The following is a 20,334-nucleotide window of genomic DNA, read 5'->3' on the forward strand; positions in this document are numbered from 1 at the left end:
AAATGCACTCAACAAACCGCAGGCTGTCACGCTGTGGCATTTCCTGCTGCAAATAGTTTGCGTTGTCCATCAGACACCCGATGTTTCGCTAACAAGCTTTGCGTTTTCATCAACGTGCCAGACAGCCCCGGGACTGGTGTAATTTTGCGACGGTTGTGACCCATCGATGAATGACCTCGGCTGAACCCTTCAGCCTTGGTTTGTGGCTCGGCACCCACACAGGGCCCTGCCTTCCGCTGCTTGTTGGGGGGGGGGGGCATCCGTCGAGCGTTGTGCAGTTGTGGCTGCTCGTTCCCACACTAGGCTGTGCTCTGCGTGACTAGGAGACGCTGTCACGAGACTTGCGAGCACCGCCTCTAACATATAGGGCTGCCATCGGAACAAGGCAAAATATGCCGAAGTTTTGTTTGTCCCCAAGAGGAAAGGGACATTTTGGTGTTCTGGCCGACTCCCCCTACCCACCCCCCCCCCCTTCTTCAAAAAATACTATGACTCAAGTTACCCGACAACAATTAAAATTGACATAAACATACGCTGCGGCTACTACGAACCCTAACAGTGTTACACTTTCATACACTTTGTTAAACGTTATGTTAAAATTAGCCTATTGGGTTCGTATGTCCAGTTTCTAGAAATGCTATTCATAATCTTTTGCAAGGGAGATGTGAACATTAACAGTGCCCATTCATCATTCCTCTTGTAAGTTCCCTGCACGTGCCGAGTGCATTCCAATTAGATGTCAAAATGTTGCCACTATAAAAAGCTTATTACACACAGTACACAGCTGGAAACGTTAAGCCTGGTCTTTGTGTAAAAAACCCTTTTATTTGTGAAATCCCTTTACTTTTTGCTACAGCTTATACCTTTACACGCGTAGTATATGCAACTGCACACCTTACAGGCGATTCAAATGGCTCGGCAACATTCCTCGGCTCAACAAACGCTTAATAATGGAATTGGCCAAACATCCCAATGTTTAGGGCCATCCTGAAAAAAGAGTCCTGAAGACTCGGTGGGCCTTTTCTGGATGATTACGTGGCATTATTTACGTTGGGGATGGACTAACTCACTGGCGTGGCTCACGTCTGCTGCTCTCGCCGTCATTTCGCTGTTGGTGCACATTGTCATTGCCGGGTTTAGCAGTGGTTGGGGAGCGCAGTGCGTGACGCTGTGCACTTGTTGTGTGTGCAGACGGCGTGCTTTCGGGAAGAGCGGGACGTCCTGGTGCGAGGGGACAGCCAGTGGATAACTACCCTGCACTACGCCTTCCAGGATGAGAACTATCTGGTGGGTCAACACCTCCTGTATGCAGTCACCTACTACGTGTGCGTCTATAAAGCCAAGCCGAAGGATTTAGTTTTATGATCGTGATTGTCACCATGCTCTGTGAAATGTTTACATGGTTGCATTTGTGTTCAAATCGGATTGTTTTGTTGTGCTATTAATTTTCAATGCATCGAGTTTGGTGCCTGTAATGCAACGATTCGGAAGCAAGAGTCAGTGGATTACATATATTGGAGACACGACAAAGCCCGCTAGGCAGCGAGGTGGTCCCGAGGTTGCTGTCCAGCAAGTTGTCATGTGAATCCACTTGTCTGGACCTTTGCATCCGATCTCTTCGTTTACATGGGTGTTCTTGGGGTACATTCCTTGCCCAAACATTGTAATGTAGGATGCCTGTGGCTCAGGGCTATCCACAGAGGGGTATAGATAATTGGTTATTGTGCAGTGCGGTTGGTCTTGTTGCTTAAAGCAGCTTGGCATGACTGTGGAGTTGAGGTGAAAGGTTAGGTGACATGCATGGCACAGCTGATATCTGGCAACCAGCACATTTTCATCACAAATGTTACATTTGGTGACCTTATGTAATCCGAAGATTATAAATGACATAGTGTGACTCAGTAGATGGATAAACTGGTACATAACCAGGCACACATACGGGAAAAAAAATCCAGGTGCTCTTTATTCATGAAATGTTATCTTTTGTCGAAAATGAGCATGCAAGGCACCAGCCTAAAGTCTTGCCTTGCACATGCATGCTCTTGCGTGTGATACATTGCAATGTGTGTAACATTTTCCTCCGTCATGTGCGCGTGCCCGTGTGCACGTGCCTACCTCCGGCAGTACCTGGTTATGGATTACTACGTGGGCGGGGACCTGCTCACGCTGCTCAGCAAGTTTGAGGATCGTTTACCAGAGGAAATGGCAAAATTCTACGTTGCAGAGATGGTGCTCGCCATTCACTCCATTCACGAGCTGAAATACGTACACAGGTGAGCGCACGCACGCACCTACGGGACACGCTCGGACATGCACGGGTTCCGTTGGGAGTGCCTGGGTTCGTGGCGATGGGTCAGGGACATGGCAACAGCCTCCTTGGGTGGGGGCAGGCTTTCTCTCTGGGCGGGCGAATGCCTGGCGAGGTGTACCACTTGTCGATGGCAAACGATGGTTTGGGTCCTCATGACAACATTTACCTTAACGTTTTTCTTTCAAAGCCAAACCGAAAACCAGAGGGCATGCGTTGATCTTAAAAATCCATGGTCCCAGTGTTCTGTAACGGGAACTAAAAGTGGGCGGGGTGGGAAGGCGGGCAGTGGCCAGGTCGGCACGCACTGCATGTGGCGGGCAGCAGCTGCAGGGCTGCCCCAGCCGAAGATCGATTGATTGATTGTTTTTGAAAGGTGTGTGTGTCAAATGTAAATATTAGCTGTATTTAAAAGGGGTTCAACGCCTCAGATGCATTGTCGCTGTGTGGTAAACAAAGTGGCTAACTTGGCATGGGCCCTGCCTCTTCCATCACCCACCTAAGCTGACTCAGTTGGGCGTAATCAAAAATATTTCCTATAATTGAAGCCTATTGCTTCCTTGCCCTTGTGCTGCTGATACGATGGTGATATTATGGGCTGTTTGAGATTTTTGCGAGGCTCCATGTTTATCCGGCGGTGATGAGCGCACACCTGTAATCAGCACTGCGGAGGCGAGGGTCGGTGGATCACACAAATGTTGTGAAACTCCCTTCTCACGGTCGTCGAGGAGGAGCCATGCCCTGCATCGCCAGGAGAGAAGACAGCGCAGCAAGTGGATTGAGCGCCATTTGTTGTCATCTGTACGGGGATAGGGTGTTGCCCCCGAATTTATTCGCGAGTGGAATCTTGACCCAAAATTATAATAAATCGTCTCATCGCTTGGGGAGTGAAACGTTACATGCCAAAAAGAACATGTCCACACAAGGTGGCAGTGTGTCCAGTCTCTCGTGCGTGGCAGACGGCGTGTACGCCGCGTCCTGCTTCATCCGCAGCGCCGCTCGGCGGCCTCCTGGCATAAGGGTTGTGCCGTCACCGCCGCTGCGTTTGGCTGCGTCTCAGTTGAAAAATTGTGTCGGTGCTTGAGCCCGTAAATTTCCCTGATGAAAAGAAATGTTACAGGAAATAGAGGAGAGAAATGTTTGCCACAGCAAAGTGCTGCCGGGGAAAAGGTCGGCTGCACCCGCTCGTCCTGGAAGCTGCAGGATTCCCTGTTGTACGCCATAAAATATTCACATGTGCGTGGCCTGTAACGGCACAGGAAATCGGGTCTCTATTTTAAACGCTTTTCCACTCAGCCATGAGGGCTTCACAGCTCACTTGTTTAACCGAGCTCCCCTTTACAACCTCTCACCTAAGAGCTATAATTATTTAATAATTGCGCCTGAAATGCCATGCCACTCGTTAAAGTGTTTGAGCCCATTATCTGCAGTTTCATTCATCGTTGCTGTCATGCCCTCAAAAGTCTGACGTGCCTGCGCTGTCCTCTCATTTCCACCCGTCGCGTTGGACGCTGCTTGTCACACACGCGGCCTTGCTTTCGCAAGGGTCGCGCTGACATGTTCTGTAACGTGCATTCGCAAAAACCCACGTGACCATACTCCGATCGCAGCTGCAAACATCTCGTTAATGCATCTGCGCATGAAGTGTGTGCCTATTAAGGTGTATAATACGCTTAATTAAAGGGATTGTGTGCAATTACATTTGCTTACATGCTGTAGTCAAAGCCCGAGTGCCTTAACCACGCTGCATGGCTTTAGAGACGTGCCTTTAGCCAGGATAAAAATGGCTCTGAAGAGTTGAGAAGGTGATTGTGAAGGGAGGTAAAAATTACGTATGTGGTTATCACGGTCATCATTCTTGCCCCTTTGTATCGAGCACTCGAAATTCCGAGAGCTCTGCTGCTTGGGGGGGCTGCCTTTTGCTTCCTCTGAGGGCTTTCTCCCACTTACAGTGCATCCCTGCCTCTTGCAGCCATGCCGCTTACACGCCATAGTCTTCCGCACGTTCGAGCTCATGGCAAATGCAGGAAATTCCGATAGCTTTCAATTCCCCTGGCTAGCGGATTGAACCATTATAATTGACTAACACAGCGCGGCTGTTGCATGGGGAGCAACAATGGCAATACTACTAGCCCATGGTTTTAAGGAGGCTATAATGCTCACAGTAATAAAAATGAAAATTTAAGTAACGATAGCGCAGGTCATGTATTATTCCTCAGTCATTAAATCTCAGGATGTCTTATTCTTACAATATGGGCCTGCGGACATGTGGAAGATAAGTTGCTTAAAAAAAAATATCTGGCGTTAACAATGCGTGCATTTGAGAACCATTTACTTGATGCAGATGCGGGACACTTGGTTGCTAAGCGGACACCATGGCAGCACCAGCTTCCCATTCATAGCTGGATGGGGAAGAAGCTCCCTGCGTTGTTATGGCTGCCTCTAGCTTGTGTGGATCTCCCATCCGACTAAGTCGCAGCCGTCCAGCACCATGTGGGGCGTGAGCAGGGCCGCAAGCATAGAAATCTCCATAAAAGGGAGTCCATCTGTTTGGGTCCTAATCCAATCTAAAACACCCATGTGGCAAGAGGTCCAGTGGAGTACAGTTAGACCCAGCACAGCCCTCTGCGATAACCGATGAACGAACTCAACGTATGAAAAGTCCCAACGTTTCGCTCCGTAATAATTTGTGAAGAGACTTTTTTTTAGCTCTAAGCCAGGCTTTCTGCCGTCGCTGCTGGGTGCCTTGTTTGTTGTCCCTCGCCGGGAATGTGATTGTGCGTGTGATACCAGGTTCTTCGTCGTCAGAACCTGCAAACTGTACAGGGCGGGGGACCGAGCTAGACTGCTGTTTCGCGTGGGCAAGATGGTGGAGATCTGGCCTCCCCCTCCTCCTGACAGCAATGTCAGTTTTGTGTTTCCGCTCGGTGGGGTTGGGTGGGTCAGAGGAGGGAGAGGATGGAGGCAGCGTGAGTTTGAGAAAAGAAAGACAATCGTCTCTGAACCGCAGGTCGACATGTAGAGCATGCCATTGCCACGCTCGCGTGCTGGCTGGGAGGGGACTGCAAAGGAACGGTGGCTCTTGTTGTTTTTAGGCTTTTTTTTTCTTATTTTACCGAGTGCCCGTTTTAGCTCGACAAAGAGCGGCAGCTCACTACAGCGGGGCAGCGGCCACAACACACCCCAAGGTCAAGAACAGCGGTCGCCCCTCCCTTGCAGCTGCCGTGACCCGCGGTTAAATAAAGCTGGCTCCCCCGTGAGCCGACCCCAAGAATGCTGGGCAAGCCATGGCACCCTGGCGCCCGGCAGCCAGCGGAGACGGGGACAAGACAATGGAATAAATATGTTTTTTAAAAAATGGTTAAAATAAACAAGGGAAGGAGTGGATGTCTAAGAATAGTTTTGTTTCTTAACTATGAATAAAATCTCAAAATGAAGACACAAATCAGCTGTCCAGCTATTAACTGTCCAACGTGAAGCTTTGTTAATGATAATTTTTTTGACATTTAAGTTCAAGTCATCATTATAGCACCTTTATGATATCACTTCTATTGATTTAGCCATTAACGCCGATGCAGACAAATTATTTTATCGCGCTTTGGTGATGTCATGAGCTATGATTTTTTTCAATAGTTTTTTGTAATTAATGAAGTTTCAAGCTTCAGTAGGACACACACATCCTCTGTACATATTTAGAAAAAAGAGCTTTTCTGTTGCATTACTTATTAACTTGATGCCAAATCTTTGAGTTAATGGAGTTAATATATACATCATCCCATCTCTCTTCTTAACAAATTAACACATTCCTAACTCCTACCTCTTCACAAGACAACAAACACTTTAAATTAAAATTCCAAGTCCCCACCCCCTTTCCCTGCATGCCGTAGTAATTGGGTAAACAAATATATTCAAATAGCACGCGCCAGTTTTTTTTTCCATTATGCACGCCTGCCATTCCTGCCAGCGAGCCTGGTCGTTTGGTGTCGTTGTGTCCCGGCGCCCGTTCCCCGTGTGTGCCGTGGAACGGGCCAGGGTGGGTTTGCTTGAGGCCGGTGTGCCGTCCGTCTTCCTTCGAGCTTGCGCTCGCTACGGTGGATTTGGCCGTTTCCCGCTGCTCCGTAGCAGCCGTGTTCGGCAAGCGTTTGTCTCCGGTGGGGGGGGGGGGTGAGTTTAGTCATTGATTGAAGGAACCCCCCCGCGGTGATTGTGGTAGGGGAGCGTGGTTGGGGAGCAGGGGTGCGTAGGGGGTGGTGATGTGGTGGCCAGGCGTGTGGTGTGGGGTTTAGAGGGAGCATGCTCTCTTCTGTGGCTTTACACAGTAGAGCGTGACATTTTTCCTGTTTTTCTTATTCTGCAAGGGTAACCGCAGTTATGAAGATGAACTAAGCGGGGGCGGGGGGGGGGCGGTGTTTGTGGGGCTCGAACGAGCTGTTGTTTTCGTCTCTTCTTGCCGTTTCCTTCCGCTGCGGCCACATACGCTCACCTAACTGCAGCACAAGCACGCTGATACACAAAATGTCTCGCATAGAAATAAAATGTCAGCCTGATAACCTTTTATGGTTTTAAACTTTCAATACCTTTTTTGGACAATGAACGCCTCGTGTTCATTTGTGTGCCAAAATGCACAATTTAAGTGTTCATTTTATAGGCGAGGTCCTCCTCGCCCAGGGGCCCACATTTGGAGGCACGGCTTTTCATCTGGTGCCCTGCTCACGTTAATGACACTGCGGAGTAGCTGTGTGATGTAAGCGGCTGTTTGACGTCATCGGCCACTGTTTACGAGCGCCTGCATGTGCCGAGCGTCGTGTGCGACACCCGTGGCATAGCCTCGTGACAGGCCTTCAAGACTCGCTCGCCTTAAAAGGACGCTGCTCCTATTTGCCGCCGAAGGTCACGCACAAAGAAGGGTAGGAACACGGCGGTGAAGGACCTGCGAAATTGCCTAACAGATTCATTCGGCTCCACATTATTTTCTCAACTTTATTGTTAAACCTACCGCTGCATAAACCCTTGAGAGAGAGAGAGTTGGCGAAACAGAATTACTGTGTTTAAGTAGTGGCTGCTTTTGCCAAATTGCGCCGCTGCGCCCTATACAGTGCCAGGCCGGGCAAGCCGGTCTGGTGGCATTTTGCAGCGGGCGGTGAAACGAGACGCCCATGTGCCGTCAGTCACGCAACGCAGGGGTCGCTGGGACGGATGCGATCGCGCTGTCCACGCGTTGACCTGGAGGGGTGCGATGCCCGGCAGGAGGCCAGTATCGCACACGTCGGGAAGTTGTGTCATTATCTCTGACCGAGTGGCATCACTTTGCATTGACCAATGTCTCTTGTGGCCCCATGCAGAGGAATCGTGTTAATGTTAGCTGCAGGGCTCTCCTGTTACATGTTTCTCTTGTGGCTGCTAACTTGCAACCCCATCTTTAAAAAATTGAAAAAATAAACATTTGTTTACTCGCTGAAAGCCTCGGCAAGTTAATGATGCTCCCTGAGGAATTGGTCAAATATCCCAAGCTGAATCTGTCTGAAGAGATTCAACTTAGTGAGGCTTTCCAGAAATAACAAGACATCATTACAAATTCTAAATTATTTTTCAAGAGTGTCCTACTTTGGATGATTGTCTCCTGCAAGTGTTTTGGCAAATTGGAGTACCTGGAGAAAGCCGATGCCATATGAGGAAACGACACTTAAGCTTCGCACGGATAAGAGACACCGCTTGCTTCTGCCAGTCATGTCTCACACACAAGACAGTAAAATATTTTCCTGGTCCACTAACCCCACCTCTAGATTACAGGCTTGCATCATGACCACCATGCCGATTATACAGATTTTGCGAATACAATTCCGCGATTGATGATGTAGAGGGCAGAGTGTGCGGATTAAATGGGCTTTAGCAAAGGCAATCTTAGTCTGGCAATAGTCAGGTCTACTTGTCGCAGTGCCTGCCTCCAAGTGAGAGTAATTTGTCATGAGCGTACAGCCACATGGATCCATCGAGTGGCCAGCTGCCCCCGCCACTGCAGTGGCACTGATTTGACTTGGAGCACTCCACCCGGCACTAAAATGTATTTGTTTCGTTCTGGTTTGGAGTGTTGGAGTGGTGCTTTAGGTTTAACTGGCAGCTTGGTGCACTCAATTTTTGTTTCGATTTAAAGCTTTCGTGACTGCAGGGATTAATATTCTTGGTTCTTTCGGTAAAGTCACGTAGAAGGGAAATAATAAAATTATAAAAAATAAAACTACAATTCTCAGGACGTTTCGATTGCGCAGCAAGAACATTTTCTTGCTGTAGTTTTCACACCTGATGACGATTGCTTGTGTTGCAATCGAAACGTCGTGAGAATGTTATTTTTATTATTTTATTATTTCCCTTCTACGTGACTTTACCGAAAGAACCAAGAATATGGATTTTTGTTGTTCACACTGTGCTTTCTGTGATTTCTCTTTTGATTTGTGTACAAGGCGGTACATGGCAGTGGGTCTACAACCATATTCTGTGGTCATGCAGATGATCACGTTGATAAGAATCGGTGGCACTGCCGCCAAGTCTGCGGTATTGTTGAAAGTTATCCATTGATCATGATCGACATTGTCACGGATGGGCAAAACAAGTGGCAGCCCGGAGAGTGTGCGCACACGGACCACCAAAGGAGAGAGATGGAGTGGATGAATAAAGGTACACGTGGGAGGGGGATGTGTTTTGCAGCTACATGGGGCAATGGATGGTTGTGCTCAAGTTTGCAGGCCTTTTGCCCAGTAATAATTTGAGAATGGTTGACGTTGAGTAGAAGTTTGTCACCAAACTCCACTGTGTCGCCATCGTTATCATCATCGCTGTGTTCATGCCAAGAATTCAGTACAGTTTGCATTCATATATTATCTTGATCCGACCGCATCTCTAAACACCGTAGTGGGGAACACATTTTAAGGAAATGGGTTTAATGAGGAAAGGTGGAGAAGAGAAGATGATGGGAGTATTTGTCTTTATCAGTTAATTTCGATTATTACACTTACAATACATAATTACATTTGCGAGCGGTGTGAGAATTGAATAGTTTGAATCTATGCTAATTTAATGGATGTTTTCCCCAATATGGCCAATAATTGAGCAAAATGAAAGATTTGAGAAAAATTAGACGAACAAGACGGGTCTTTGCCAAGAAGACGACAGACAGTGCAGACGAGCCTGACTGAACGAGAGTAAACGAATAACTCTTGAACTGAATGGTGTTCCTAAAATTGCGACTTCACTCTTCGTGCTTGGGGTTGGGGGCAGCAGGACGATCTTCTTGCACTGGTCTCGCTGTCCCCCGATATCCGGCATACTTTGTCGCTTGCGCCATCTAATCTCACCCGAACACGGCGCGGCGGAAGTCTGATAATGAAGTGCACGCTTGTTGGTCAGTCAAACTGTGAGAGCGTTCGTGCTTTACAAAAGGGAACCAGAAGCCACAATGGAGTTCGATTTAATCTTGCTTGAAAGCACCAACTTGTTCACGCACGCGTTCTGAAGTGACACGGGAAGTATTTCTGTGGTGTCATTGGCTGGAGCGGTTCACTGACAAAATGATCCTTTGCCAACAGAATGAGGTCCGCAAAGATTTCGATTTAAAGCTTTCGTGACTGCAGGGATTCATCTTCGTGGTTCTTTCGGTAAAGTCACGTAGAAGGGAAGTAATAAAATAATAAAAATAAAACATAATAAAATTATTCTCACGACGTTTCGGCCACAACGCAAGTAGCCATCCTCAGGTGAAAACCAGGTCTGTCGAGGCGACAGCGTCTGTCGAAACTTCGTGAGAATAATTTTATTATGTTTTATTTTTATTATTTTATTACTTCCCTTCTACGTGACTTTACCGAAAGAACCAAGAAGATGAGTCCGCAAAGATGTTTTTGTTGTTGTTGCATTATTGGTAGTGAAAAAGTGAACTTGTTTTTTAAATCCCAATTCACTATTTTTCCTTTCACATTTATCGCATTAAAAATGTATGAGATTTTTATTTAATGGAAGACTTTGGCAGTAGGAGGCCAATTGCAAATGGAATGTAGAGGATGGAACATACAACACGGACAATATAAACGAGACTTGGAAGATGAGACGGATAAAAAATAAACCGTTGATTGGAATCGTGTCCCTCAAATCATGACAATTGAATTTGCACGGTTGTTGAATTGTTGTATATATTGTCGAAGCAATACGTGTGCGTCTAGATTTAAAAGACCTTGTTTTATCGTCTTATATTCGTAGCTCCATCATAGACGATTAGTGTTTATTGTATGAATTACCCACAGTGGCTTAATTGCAAGCCGGTATTAAGTGCAGGAGTAAGCGAATGTTACACTTGCCTGTAGCTGCTCAGCTTATGTGAACGCGTGATGGCTCTGACACTGCTGTGGGGCTCCGTGCTTGCCGATGGCAGTCAAAATATTGCGCTGTTATGTAAAGCGCAGCGAAAATGTGTTCCAAATGACAGCGCGGTTGTTTTGGCGTTTAGACAATTGTTTTGGTCCTTCTTTAATTGAGTCTTTATTTGTTGAGGTGTGTAAGTGCTGAGGCGCGCACACTCTTGTTGTAGAAGATGTCATCATCATCATGTCATATCTTTCAGAAGTCCACTTGAGTGATGAGAGTACCATTCGTGAATGCAGCCAGTAACCAAAGCATGTGCTTTGCCACAGAGGCTTGGTTAAAATACCAAATTGCGGGACATGGGTAGCTTCGGCTTTGTGAGTCAGATTGTCCATTAGAAGTAGTTTGGTTTGCAGCCTTTGAAAAGTCCACTTTAGAAGGCACTTTCCAGTTGGTACAACTGTAGACCTTGAGATGGCATATTCAAAATAGCTTTAATGTAGAATCTACTGGGAAATTTTTGGGGTTCTGCTCTTCAAACCTTCACAGACATTAACATAAGCGCCGTATTAAATACAGTACCGGGTTTGAGTGCTACCAATAAACTTTGCCAATTAACAGCAATGCTACATCATATTTAACTTTTTCTACTTAGAAGCAAGACGTGTGAATTATTGTCCTGTCTTTGTATTTGTCTTATAAAAGCAGTGTCTGCTTTGTAACTAAGATGACGGCGACGTGTTTTTTTACTTCTCCCATCGTAGCCCTTACATTGTTTTATTATTTCGCCATTACATTTTTAAAAAAATCGCCATTCATTTCGGACAAGACTTGCATTGTTATAAAGCGTGTTTAAAGTGCCCTCCTCTCACTGGTGCCGAAGGGCCAAGCGACAGGCTTTGTGCGGTTGACGGACATTGGAAAAGCAGGTGCTTACAGTGCAGGGCGTAGGAAATGGCCATGCTTCACCTCCGAGCACTGTAAGATGTTTGCTGCATTCCTTTCCTCCCACTGTGAGAGCTCTATGAATGTAAGAAGTCAAAAGGCAAAAAAATTGCGGAGGGGGGAGAAGATGGTGGGGGGGGGGCACGTGCCTCAATTATGAACGGAGCACGAGTGGGGCGCTGGCGTTTCCATAACGGGACCGAGCGTCCGGTCCCGCCTTTGGTTCCCTATTGGCCAGATGTATGTCTGGAATAAAGGAAGGCACACGACCTCCGGGAGGTCAAAGCCCCTGCTCTGCCGCTGTTTGGCTTGATGAGGCGGTGGGAGGGGGCTTGAGACAGACATGCGGGAGACCCAGACGGGGTTAGGAGGGCAGTTGCACGTCCTCTGACCGAGGCCTCCGCACTGAGGATCGCTGCGTGGCGATGTTGGAGCCCGCGCATGATCTCTCGTGCCCACTGTGATGAAGACCATGAACGTTGTCACGGGGTCTGTGTCATGAGGTCTGCTGTGAACATGTGACCATTGCTTCACAGCTATTGAGAATCTAGTGGAGGCATAGCCTGATTTAATGAATAGCAAAGGACTAGGCACAAGAGAAGCAATCTTCTGTCTACAGATACTACTACAGCGATGCTACGAACATCAGAAAGAAGTGTACATCTGCTTCATAGATTACGAGAAAGCCTTTGACTCAGTCGACCACGACCGACTAGCAGCTTTATTAAAACAACTGGGACTAGATAAAAACGACATCAACTTCATCATTGCTCTTTATTGGAAGCAAACAGCCCAACTCCGATATGACAACGAATTGACAGACCCAACACCAATACAAAAAGGTGTACGACAAGGCTGCCCACTTTCACCCAGTCTTTTCAACATCTACTCGGAGCAGATTTTTGATCGAACACTAGCAGATAAAAACATTGGTATTAAAGTCAATGGACAATACATCAACAACATCAGGTATGCCGACGACACTGCACTGCTGGCCGATTCGGAACAAGACCTACAACAAATCTTGGACGAGGTTGCCACAGAGAGTCAAATATGGGGCTTACGAATTAATAAAAAGAAAACAAAGGTTATGAAGGTCAGCCGAACTACAAGCGAAATAACAATCAAGCTTGGTAGCGAAAAATTGGAACAAGTACACCGATTTAAATACCTTGGTGTAATCATTGACGATCAGTTGAACCATGAAGTCGAAATCAAGAGCAGAATTGAACAAGCAAGGCAAGCATTTATTAAATGGAAAACACTCCTTGCAGACCGCAACTTGAGTACATCACTGAAACTGCGCACACTGAAATGCTACATCTGGTCAATTTTGCTGTACGGAGTTGAGACGTGGACACTGACAATAACAGCAACAAAAAGGCTCGAAGCTTTCGAGATGTGGCTGTATCGAAGAATGCTGAAAATCCCATGGACAGCCAAAACCACCAATACACAAGTTCTGCAAGATATGGGCACTGACAGGCAACTGCTGAAGACCATCATTAGCAGGAAGTGTTACTGCCTAGGCCACATTGCCCGAAACGACCACAAATACCAGCTATTAAAGCTAATCCTGGAAGGAAAAATCGAAGGGAAAAAACGACCAGGACGGCCAAAAACGACATGGCTCAGTAACATCAAAACATGGCTACAATTAACAACAGCACAAACTCTACACGCCGTGCTAGACCGGGACCAATATCATCGTGAAGTCGCACACGCCGTTAGGCAGCACTAAAGAAGAAGTTCATCCAAGCATGACAAGACTAGCTCCCACACCTCCCTGCACATTGTTATGGTAGGACTGCGCTAGTACCAGGGTAACTTACATGGTCCTCTGGGCTTGTGTATTCAGGAAAAATCGCAAATTGAACCATGCCAAAACTGCATTTAGCCATTTCTCCACTGGCATTAACATCCAATAGGAAAATGGTTTACACACGCAGACTTTGACCTGCCTTTCCATTGGACGGTTGCAGTCAACGATGGGCCCTCAAGAAACCTCATTCTCAGCATACCGCTCAAAATGTGTTTCCTGTTATCGGTGTGGAGGTGCCCAGGGAGAAGTGGAATGGCTAGCATCGGCAGGTCCTCCTGCCTCCAGGATGTTTGACATGTGCTCACGGTTCCACGCTGCCCCGGCCGACTAGGGCAGCCAGGTGCCAACGATCGGAGCACCCGTGTGTCGTGCCGTCTTGCAGCCATAGACCTGTTCACGTCGCTGTAAATAATTAATCGGGGACTATTGTGCCATGCAGAAGTAACACTAAAGAGGAGTCGGTGTGGCTTGAGTGGTACATGAAGTTTAGGCGGAGGTCAACACCAAATTTTATAAAATATTAATTTCGCCATTCTGGCGTCAGCTTTCAAGCTCTCACGCTGAGCACATGGCGAGGTCTGCAAGGAGACGACTGGGTTGCAACACCACACGGGGGCGATCACGCAAAGGTGTTTGTCGTTTTTTCACAGCCATGAGCGTCAGCCATGCGCTTGGCATTTGTCGCATGCTTTACGTGGCGGTTGTACTTTTATGCTCTCACATCGTTGACCCCCACCTGAAACAACCCTCACTATGACCATGGTGGTAAATTATGATCTGATATCCCATATCACCCAAATGCAGTGGAGAGGCTGTCATCCAGCAGTGGTTTGACAAAAGGAAGGGGCTGGTACATTTACAAAGTTGCCAGTACAGCCAAGCCATGGTGGATATGTAGTGGATTCCACTTATTGGGCTGTGTCCTCACTCTGTTGTGTGTCCGAACACTGTAATTCAGTTTTCACACTTAAATAAAACTAAACTTAGTTTTATCTTACCAGGTAAGTCCCACTGAGCTATATATACAGTAGCTATGTTTCTTAAGTCACCTGGCCACAAATACTCTCAACTCATGTTTCTAAATTTGGAGGGAAAAACCGAAGGACCAGGATACAAATCCACGCGACCACGGGGAGAACATGCAAACTACATATATAGTGGCACAGGTTTGGGATCAAACCCACGACCTGCTGCATACCAGGTGAGGGAGTTGACATCTCGCCACCATGGCGCCACTTGAAAACTGCAATGTTGGTTTCAAGGATGCAGAGAAATGTATTCATTTCTAAAAGCTGAGTATAGAAAGCAAAAACCAGTGGGCATTGTCATCTCATTACATGGATATGAAAGCTATGAACATGTTTATTTTTCCAAGACCCGACAAGAAGGTCACCACGACCGTATCATTATTATTGTTACGTTGAGCAACGTGGTCTTCATAATGGGCCTCAATGCTTTGTTTACAGATGATTGGTGTCAAAGGGGGTTGGGGGGGGGTGCTGAGTTCCAGACAGACGTGCCAGGGACATGTCTGCGTACTATGTTCGGCCACATTCAAGAAGGATGGCTGTTGTTCCGTGCCAGTTCTCGCCAGTTCGCATACCATGTCACGAAGGGGACAACGAGAAATGTTGATCACGTAGAAGTTGACCGCTTAAGATTTTGCCCTTGCCGTGCCAAACATCTGCATTTGTAATCTGCAGTGTTTCCCCTAAATGGCCAAATGGCACCGATCTCTCACCTTACACCCTCCTCCAAACCACCTCCACTTCAAACACACGTGCACGTGTGATTTGGTTAATGGTGAATATTTGGTTTGACTTTTAACATCCCCTACGCTATTTGTTATTTTCGGTTTTCGGAAGGGGGCTGGGCGCGGGGTTTCTGGGCTCAGAGCTGCAGTCTCACGTGCATGAATTCTTCACTCTGTCAGCACCACGTGACAATGAAGGATTGGGTATCCACAGGGAACCATTTCTTTTTGAAGAACATTGTTGAAAATGAAATAAATTAATGAGGTGTTTTTATAAACGGTCCAAGTTCAGAAGGTGGGATGCCCCAACAGGCACTGCCGATCGTTTAATCTGGAATGTCAGGTGAAGCCAATGTCATGGCCGCAGACGGACATAGCTGGATGTTTCTTAGACCTTCAACTGGAAAAAAATCATCGGTGCAGATGTACATTTTACATATAAAGTCAGCTGTAAATTATAGAAATCATTTATCTGTGATAACAGATATTAATCATCGCGAACAACCGCTATCACCATTTATATTATACGACAGCAATGAGTGACCTTTTCTTAAAAACAAAAAATATTTACTGCATTGTATTCCACAAGCTGCCTTTGAGCATTTCGACGGACACAACGCGCGTGTGTCTTAATTTGCACCATGGAATAGGCTGCGATAGAAAGCCACCACGCCGATGCTGCTGGCACATGCCGTCACGTGGCACCGCGTTGACTGGCGGCAGCGAGAGACACGTGCCTGGGATGTCGTGGCGGAGAGGCGACAATAACTGTCGGCTAGCGATGTCTGGGCGAGACTTGGCGGGGTCGCCTGTCACGACATAGGCTTAAGCGCTGGGTGCGGTTACGTTGTTTTTGAAAGATCAGATTTTTAGCCCCGGGTAATGCAATGTACCCAACGAGCATTTCCACCAACTTGTTAATAATCGCTTATCCGGTGTCAATGAAGTCTGCCATTTCACGGAAAGCAAAATGAACGTGTTTTGAATGGTTTCACTCGCCTCCAGTGTTCAAGGTAATTTTAGTTGTATTTTCGGGTTTACCAATGTCAAACCAGGACATACGGAGTCCATATTTGAGCATAGATTTTCTTTTGTAACTATTCGCAGAAGGAAATGATACCTGGTCAATGCGCATTTAGTGAAATTAAACTCTTAACTTACATATTCCTGTTAACAGCTGGAAGTGTGCAGAAATATCTCATGTTTCTCAGTAAACCTTGCAGGGCCAGGTTCTTGTAAGTATGAACAGGTAAACCCCTGCAGATCTTTCCAGGTAAACTCCTGTGAGTGTTACCAGGTATGGTGATAAAAGTGTCAGGTGAATTCCTATTATTGTAGGTTATTTGTTATGAAAGGAGGATGCTGGTAGAATTAAAGTAGACGTTTGAAATTAATGTTTAGTTAACATAGCGTTTCCTGCTGGCCAGCATAGCGGCGATGATGTTTGGAAGTCATCCGTGGTGGTTGATGGGCGTGGCATCATTCTTTCCCAGAGCCACCCACACACCTGCCGGTGCGCAGTCTTATCTCCTGTGAAACGTCCTTGCTTGTGCCTACGTAATGGCGAGGAATGTGCTTGCCTGGGGCCGTGGGCCCTTACGGTCAGTATGCAACTTCTTGTCTCCACAGGGACATCAAACCAGACAACGTCCTGCTGGACATGAACGGCCATATCCGTCTTGCCGACTTCGGCTCATGTCTCAAGCTACTCACGGATGGCACGGTGAGAGCCCTTTGGCCAGTGCCACCGGCACCGCCGCGGGGAGCCAATGGCGAATCGTTATGCACAACTCGCGCGTCCAATAATTAATTCCGCATCTCCCGCACTCTGCTTGTCGTGTCCCGCACAGCCCATCTTTCTGTATTTGCCAGCCCTCTGCTTCAAATGTAAAGTTTGCCATTGCTCAAGAAGCTCGTGTGATGATTGTTAAAATGGAAATGACGGTTGATATATGCAGAGTGAGTTAAGTTTACGAAGCACTTGATAAATACACACCCTGCCCTGACAGCCACAGGATTATTGACACCCCAGCCTAATGTGCTCCGTGACACCCGTGACAGCACTGCTGTGGCAGTGTGTGTGGTATATTCTTCAAGTGAAATATCGGTACATCTGTAATCCACGAGAATAGTATTTTTCTTCTTGGTTTTTTCGGTAAAGTCACGTAGAAGGGAAATAATAAAATAATAAAAATTAAACATAATAAAAGAATTCTCACGACATTTCGGCCACAACGCAAGCAGCCGTCCTCAGGTGAAGAACAGGTCTGTCGGAAAGACAGCGTCTGAATGAATTCAGACGCTGTCTTCTTCACCTGAGGACGGCAGCTTGCGTTGTGGCCGAAACGTCGTGAGAATTATTTTATTATGTTTTATTTTTATTATTTTATTATTTCCCTTCTACGTGACTTTACCGAAAGAACCAAGAAGATGAATCCCTGCAGTCACGAAAGCTTTAAATCGAAACATCTATAATCCACAAGAATAGTTTTAGCGCGCACTTCAAGTGGATGCTGTGGTCGCCCAACTTGAGTTACGCGCGACATGCCATGCCCGTGCGTAGGTGCAGTCCTCGGTCGCTGTCGGCACGCCCGACTACATCTCCCCCGAGATCCTGCAGGCCATGGAGGATGGCAAGGGCAAGTACGGCCCGGAGTGCGACTGGTGGTCTCTGGGAGTGTGCATGTACGAGATGCTGTTTGGCGAGACTCCCTTCTATGCGGAGTCCCTGGTGGAGACCTACGGCAAGATCATGAACCACAAGGTGAGCCGCCCGGTGGTCCGCAGGAAGTGTGGACCGCCATGGGGGTGAAATTTCAAGACGCTTTGAGAGCGAGAGCACAGAAAGAGCAATCTCCCTCCTCCCCGAGCTGCTTAGCTGACTTGGCACAGTGCCAATCTGGCAAATAACTTTTTTGGCCGGTTGATAGCCATTGTGACAAATATTTCTTGTTTTAATTGGTCATGCATGCTACTGTAAAATTAAACATTTGTGTTCGGTGTACAATACAATGGAGAAAACAAAAACGGTCAACGCAATTAAGTGGTATACAACTAAATATAATGCCAAGGGAAAAAAATCCAAATTTCAATATCAATTGAAATATTTTTCACAAGTATAACTGGGGGTAAAGTTGCCATGTTATCCCACTGTAATCTGCGATAACTTTAGAATAACATCCGATGAGTGAATCTGTCGGTGTTGTGGACGTGACTGCAGTTATTTTGATACCCCCACAGTATTGCGGTCAACACAACACCGCGTGTGGTTTGTGCTTGGGGAGGCGGGAATTTCGCTCTCATGAGTTATGAGTGAACTTGTTTTATAAACACTCCATGCGCTGCTTGTCGGTCGGCGGTTACAATGACTGCGATTCCAGCCAGGCCTCACGCCGCCTCTCTGAACCCACTGGACGTGAGCAGGAAAGGTTCCAGTTCCCCACCAACTCGGTGGAGGTGTCGGACGATGGCAAGGACCTCATCCGCCACCTCATCTGCAGCCGGGAGCAGCGCTTTGGCCGCAACGGCATCCAAGACTTCAAGAATCACCCGTTCTTCGCCGGCATCGACTGGGACAACATCCGCAACTGCGAGGCTCCCTACATCCCCGAAGTCAGCAGCCCCACGGACACCTCAAACTTCGACGTTGACGACGACTACTTGAAAAACACGGTGCGTGGATTTTGTCTGCGGGGTGGCAGGGGGGGCCAGGGAGGTTTTGCCGACGTTTCTAAACAGGGATTGGCTTTGATTTAGTTTGGTTTGGTTAACGATTACCTGTGAGTAATTGGTTTGTGTTTCCTTTGTTTTGCGTTTTTTGGTGGAGGGAGTTGAGTTTGCCTACCAGCTGTCAAATTTAGGCTCTTGACTCTGTGTTGTCGGTGAAGAATGACCACTGCCCCACTCGCAAGAGCAGGGAGGCACTTCGAACTTTTGCTGGGCCGGCTGCAATGAAAGCTCTACAGTATTGAGATCAGCTGTGGCTCTTCGATTAAAATTAAAATGTGCAGCAGCTGGGAAGGGATTAGGTTTTTGCCGCTCTGGCACTGTGTTGGAAGTCGGAAACAATCTTCGTGTAGATGTACTTCCAATGAAAATCAGGTCAACCGCTAATGGCTCTCACGGGTGTTTGGAAAATGTTTATTTTTAAATTTTAAAATGAGGGCTGTTAATGACCAATGAAAAACGGTGTCATAGCCGCGATGGCACGCGCACCGTGTTTTCCTGGGCAGTAGCAATGTCGTGTCGTACCAATCCCTCGGCGTTGGTCTTGCAGGAAGCGGTGCCACCGCCGAGCCACACGGCGTTCTCAGGGCTCCACCTGCCTTTCGTGGGCTTCACCTTCACCACTAAATGGTGAGCCTGCCATCACGTGTTCACCCAGCAAACGCTGCTGTGCTGACCAAACTACTCCTTCCTGCCTTGCCCGTGTGCCTTTCCCTTCATGTTGCGTTGCCGTCCTGTCTTGCCCTCCCCTACTTGTGCACAGGATTTAAAATGTGTCTTTGTGAGGTATAAGTCGCGCTGAAAGGGAGACTTACCCAAATAGCGAATAGATCTTGGAGACCTAGGCTCTTTGAGACAATTGTGAGGCTGCTTTAAGACGATAAAGTTATGGTCAAGCGTGTATTTGACACTCCAGTGACATAAGTGTGACGATGCTTCCATACATTTTAATGTATAAATGCATATATTAGTTGCACCTGATTGTGAATTGTATATTTATTTTCATCATTAACTAAGTTTAAAAGTGACGTCAGATAGTCCTGAATACACAGCCTTCGTGTGTATCTAACAAGATAGGAGCTTCTAATTTTTTTGAGTTGCATCTTCCTTCAAATTAGATTGTCATCATCCCCCGATTATTTCTTATTCCATAATGTAGCTTTTTGGCCTATTTTTGCACACGCTATTTTTTGCTCGGTTACTTCCACCAAACGCATTGCCGCCGAGTTGATCTCTGCGCTTGCATCCCCACCGCTGCAGTTCCCTGTCGGACCGCGGCATGCTGAAGAGTGCGGAGGAGAGCAGCTCGAACCCGCCCGATGGCCTGGTGCAGCGCGGCCTAGAGGACAGCCTGGCGGTGGAGGCCTACGAGCGCCGCATCAAACGCATGGAGCAGGAGAAGCAGGAGCTCACGCGCAAGCTGCAGGGTCC

The 20,334-nt window shown here is 47.2% G+C and overlaps 1 protein-coding gene across 4 annotated transcripts in view; it reads left to right on the top strand.

Moving 5' to 3' along the window:
• Window positions 1-20,334, top strand: part of LOC144719830 (serine/threonine-protein kinase MRCK alpha-like) — an 82,042-nt gene that overhangs the window by 30,578 nt on the left and 31,130 nt on the right. For all 4 annotated transcript variants that reach the window (XM_078596057.1, XM_078596058.1, XM_078596061.1 and 1 more), the window contains exons 4-10: window positions 1,192-1,287; window positions 2,125-2,273; window positions 16,807-16,900; window positions 17,741-17,941; window positions 18,601-18,849; window positions 19,454-19,533; window positions 20,164-20,330. In XM_078596057.1, the coding sequence (XP_078452183.1) occupies window positions 1,192-1,287; window positions 2,125-2,273; window positions 16,807-16,900; window positions 17,741-17,941; window positions 18,601-18,849; window positions 19,454-19,533; window positions 20,164-20,330 (1,036 nt within the window). The remainder of the gene's footprint in view (window positions 1-1,191; window positions 1,288-2,124; window positions 2,274-16,806; window positions 16,901-17,740; window positions 17,942-18,600; window positions 18,850-19,453; window positions 19,534-20,163; window positions 20,331-20,334) is intronic.

This window comes from Lampetra planeri, chromosome 7 (assembly GCF_965212315.1).
Source record: "Lampetra planeri chromosome 7, kcLamPlan1.2.h2, whole genome shotgun sequence".
Taxonomy (NCBI): Eukaryota; Metazoa; Chordata; class Hyperoartia; order Petromyzontiformes; family Petromyzontidae; genus Lampetra; species Lampetra planeri.